Here is a 4,947-nt window from a genome sequence, read left to right as displayed (position 1 = left end):
TACCCCCAAGTCGCACGGGCCACAAAGCTTTGGCTCGTTGGTCGGGACCACGTGCTGTAGTCCCAACACAGGCACTTTGTTTATTTGAGATCCTAGAATTAGTTACGTATCTTTTCCTTTTTTTTGTGAAATATATATAAATTATAAAAAAAAACATGAGGGTAATTGCTCCAATCCCAGGCATGTTGCAGATTACACAGTGGACTTGTACGGAAATTATATGCTTCAGTATTACTTCAACTGCTTCAAATATGACGAACTAACCAAAAGCTCATAGTAATGCATGTCCGCGGTCAATTTTTACGTAACAGGTGAAATCCTGATATTAACTACAGTGCTCAGCACGGAGAGCATGAAAAGTCTACGAAGCTATCGTTGGCTGTTACATGGCCGGCACGTCATGCAACAGTAGCATCGCACTGCTTCATCTAACCTGCGGAGGATAAATAGATCATATTAGCATTCGAATCTGACAGATCTCTTTGGGTAGTGCTGGTGGTCGCATCTAAGATGCCATCTCATACGCGGCATTGCACAAGTTTGCCGAGGGGGCGGGATTCGTCACGTTTATATTAAATGCTCTTCAAACAATTTTTCGACGGGGCTCAGGTTCGGCAATCCTGCCCCCATATTGCAAACTCATGCAAGATGTCTGTTCTGAGACAAGGAGAAATGCCGTCCGTACAATCAATATCAGTACGTTGGCGTGCAAGCCTCCTAGCTTGGTGCGATTTATCCGGTCCACTCTGCTTCTACCTCTTCCCCTGGCGACGATTCGGATCTAGCTATTCCCCCGCGTATTATCACCTGCAGAAAAAGCTTATTCTATCGCTGAATGTATTCTGCAATTCCATTGCCCTATAGCCGCGCGGCGTTATACGGTTGATCCTTTTTTCCCGACTGGTTCTAGATTCCCCTGAGCCGTGATGTTGGTCGTCGGCCTCATATCGAACGTTCGATCTAGAGGTAAGATGCAGCTGAGCATGGCATGGAGATCTCTGACATGGTCTCTTCTCTTTCTACCATCGTGCTATGTTCTATTTTAATCCTAAGGGTATTGCGTTCTACTTGACACGATATATCGCCAGCTCGCAGTCCAGTTTGCCTATATCATCTGGCGAGCCACTTACCTGACTGGGACTTATCAATTAAACACCTTGATAGAGTCCAGAGTTTGCTATCTAAGAAAGCCTGTTGGCTCCAAACCTTGAATATGGCGAAAAGCTGGGGGTTTGCGATTGCGTTGATAGTCGTCTCATCGCTACTCTCCGTCGTCTATGCACAGAACTACCCCTTAGTTACGGATTCAAAATGCAACTGCTACAGAACGAACACGACCACTTCTCACTACTTCACTCACCACCGCTTCTTCGATTTCAGAGATATGTCAAAGTATGTGCGCGTACCAGCACCCATCAATGATGCTCAGCACGCTGCCGACGCCCCCGTCACGAATGACTACTTCGACGACCCGGCGTGGAGCAGCGTGTGGTCGATCCAGAACTGGAACAACAGCCTGCTCATGAACGGGAGCTCGGACGACACGGGAAGCGACGCCACGGTCCTCATGGTGAACTCGGCCAACAACATCTACTTCGACCGGAACCGGGACGGGGGCGCGGCGTCCGAGACGTACATGGTGATGCGGACGATGCGCCACGACGGCTTCCAGTCCGCGTCCGAGATCGAGTCCGTCTCGCTCGGGTACCGGTACGCGTCGATCCGCATGTACGCGCGGACGAAGGGCGCGCCGGGCGCCGTGACGGCCATGTTCACGTTCCGCGAGGCGCCGCGGCTCGCGCAGGTGCAGGAGGCCGACCTCGAGATCCGGACCATCGATCCGACGGACTCGATCCAGTACACGAACCAGCCGTCGTGGAACGAGACGGGCGACATCCCCGAGGCGACGCGCAACGTCTCGATGCCGAGCCGCGGCGGTTGGTCGGATTGGCAGCACCACCGGATGGACTGGACGCCGGGATCTACTAGCTGGTTCGTCGACGGACAGCTGATGTCGTCTATCAAGTTCCAGGCGCCCAGGGACGCGAGCCGCATCATGTTTAATAGTTGGAGCGACGGCGGCAGCTGGAGCGGCAACATGAGCGTCGGCGCGTCGGCGGAAATGCAGATCCAGTGGATCGATATTGTTTACAACAGTACGGACCCGGCTCCCGGAAACCCGTTCTTGAACCCTGGTGCCGGAGGAGCGTGTGCGAACACTTGTAGTATTGACCTAACCTCGAAGACCGGTACCCCAGTGCTGATTTCCGGGCCTTCAGGTACGAGATCTGTTCTGCCTTACGTTGCTTCTGTGTGTGATACCCGATTGAAACGATACTAACATGCTTTCTTTAATTATAGGCAACAATCCCGCTCCCGGAAATGGCGATTCCCCAGGAGCTTGCACTGCGGCCAAGTGGGGACAATGCGCCGGGAAGACGTGGAACGGATGTACGGCCTGTGCGGGAGGAACGACGTGCAAATTTCAGAATGATTACTATTCCCAATGCCTTTGAAGGGTCTGCTATTCTGCTAGCGTTTGTATTGAGTTATTAATCTTTACTTAGTTTTTACTAGTAATAAATACCTGTTCGGATTTAACTGTCACGATTGATTGCTAGTCTTCTATATTGAATAGGGGGGATTTGATTAGTTACCCCCTTTTATTTGTAGACTGGAATGATTTAGAGTGGTTGATTAACCTAAGTTAGGTAATTAATTGATCAATTATTCTATAAGATTCTATTTCCCTCAAAGTCTCTTTGTGATAAATCAGTTGCGACTTAATATAAATCGACCGACGAGCGATCTTCTTGTTTAGATGATGCCAAAATGACGTATCAGAAATGATTGGCGAACACCGTCGTGCGATGGGGATACCCGCAGAATATTAAGTGATTTGACACAAAATGGAGTTCTCCTCCAGCGCAGCCTACGACTCACTTTAAAACGCCTCAATTATTCTTACCGGTTATCTAAGGAGTTTGATGATCCTCTCATGATCCGAATAAATGAAGCCGATAAAAATCGGTGGTCCAACCGGACTTAGTTCATAGATTGAGGACGTGTAGCGATCTGCCCGGTTTTAAATCTCGCATGCATGTAATTGAACCAGACCAGAAGCTATCATGGGTGATCCTTCTATATAAAGCTGTAATTCTCGCCGCGGAGCTAGTAATACTTTGACGTGGTCTGAGGCGCTATTATGACCTAAGACCCGAAAACGTAGCTGCATGATCTTTGCTGCGAGTTGTCAACTCATTCCGCCCGTTTTCCGTAGCGGCCAATCTAGGCCATGTGGTGACGGCGACATGATGGTGGTTGTCTTTCTGCAGAGCCTCAGGCTTACGATAGTGAGCATAGATACACACGTACCGCCGGAGGTAATAGGTACAGCTACCCAATTATTTCGCGAGGAATCAACTCCGACAGTACGGGCGACCAAAACGTGGCGTGCGGGCGAGTTCGATAAGCCAAAGGGCTGGGGAGTTATAATCATTGCAGATCCAAGTCTGACCTTAGTCAGGCAAGGAGACACAAGGGGGCGTGGGGGTTTTCGTCCACTCTCGCTCAATCTCTGCGGGCGTGGGAGGCGAAATCCCGCGCGGGTACGAAAAGCCCAGGAAAAAAAAGGAAGCCACATGGAACCCCGGTTTCAAAGGACGTAGCTGCTGCTGCAGGGAGTTGCGAACATGGCTTTCTTGTCCTTACCTATTATCTAGGTACATAGTAATACATATTTGCCCTTGACGAGGTAGCCGTGACCGCTGTTGTGATTTGCTGGCACGAGAACTGTCAGACTGTGATGGTCCAATGGATGTCGTCGTCGGATGCTGCAGCTCGCGGCCTGCGGCCTAAGAGCCCTTACGTAGGTATGTGGTGTGCCTTTTGTGCTTCTCGAAACACGCGACGGGAGCATCCGCTGTCCAAGCCCTACTAACCCAGGGCCTCGACCGCCCGGGTTCCTCTTCCGGTATCAGGGGTCGTCAATCCCGGCAACGCTTCCTGCCAATCCTCGTCGGCGCCGGTGGCATGGTACTAGATACGGGACCCATGCCGTTATAACCGAACGAACGGTTTGGTGGCTAATCCGTCGGGTCTCATTCCTGGGGGTGGTGACGCAAGTGGTGATACAGGACTTTTCGACCTTCGATAACGGAAATTCTATATTATGTAATGAGTCTGATCAGCGTCTCGATAGGTAAAGAAACAAAAACGACAGGAGCTGAAAGATTGCGCGGCCTCCGATCAGCCCCTATCGATGAAAAAGCAAGAATGTGCTTCAACTGCTCCATCTAAGCGAGAGATAAGGAAAAGGAATGTTTTACATAGGTAGTAGGTAACCTAATCCACTGATGTTGGTGTTGCGCACCGGTCTCTAGTTGAAATTTCGTAAAAGTCGGGCGGAGCGGGCGCCTCAATCTTGGTTTCGGTTCACTAGCGAGGGAGACACATCATATCTCTTCTTTGTTTCACCCAAGTGAAACTGAAACCGAACCTGGGTCGAACGAAATAATTACTTAACCGCAGTCGCCTCGTGGGATAAAGGGCTTTCTGGATCTGAGACCCGGCCCCCCCCCTTTTCAGTGCTGACTGCATATGTATTCCAGCGCATCTCTTTCCAGGTTTCCCTCGCCACGCAGCGCAGCCGAGGCAGACGCGAACCCCACGTTATTCCTACCACGTACGTACACCTAGGTAGCTCAGCAGTCCGTTTGCCGGGTGCCGGCATGGCTTTTGCGTCGCATCGAGCGCCCGCCCCCCCTAACGGTGCAGCGTGCGATTCAAAGCAACGCAAGGTGTTCGGTTACGATGTATCAGCCATTTCTCTCGTGTTCGCATGCGAGAGCGTTTTGAGCAGGTGGTAAAGGGCATAGACGAGCGGGGTGAAAGTGTTTTGACGATCAAAGAGTAGACCACGGCCGGAGGACGGAGGGTCTATTTGTC

General features: G+C 50.9%; 1 protein-coding gene across 1 annotated transcript; it reads left to right on the top strand.

The window, feature by feature from the left end:
* Window positions 1–1,213: 1,213 nt before the first annotated feature.
* F4807DRAFT_461035 (carbohydrate-binding module family 1 protein) lies at window positions 1,214–2,516 on the top strand (the record flags this gene model as incomplete). Its single annotated transcript, XM_048001623.1, has 2 exons — window positions 1,214–2,279; window positions 2,362–2,516. 2 exons carry the CDS (start codon window positions 1,214–1,216, stop codon window positions 2,514–2,516), a joined length of 1,221 nt encoding a protein of 406 aa, XP_047853431.1.
* Between the last annotated feature and the right edge of the window lie 2,431 nt (window positions 2,517–4,947).

Source organism: Annulohypoxylon truncatum (assembly GCF_022578515.1).
Source record: "Annulohypoxylon truncatum strain CBS 140777 unplaced genomic scaffold F4807scaffold_19, whole genome shotgun sequence".
In the NCBI taxonomy this organism is placed as follows: domain Eukaryota; kingdom Fungi; phylum Ascomycota; class Sordariomycetes; order Xylariales; family Hypoxylaceae; genus Annulohypoxylon; species Annulohypoxylon truncatum.
This window is presented reverse-complemented; position numbering and strand designations above follow the sequence as displayed.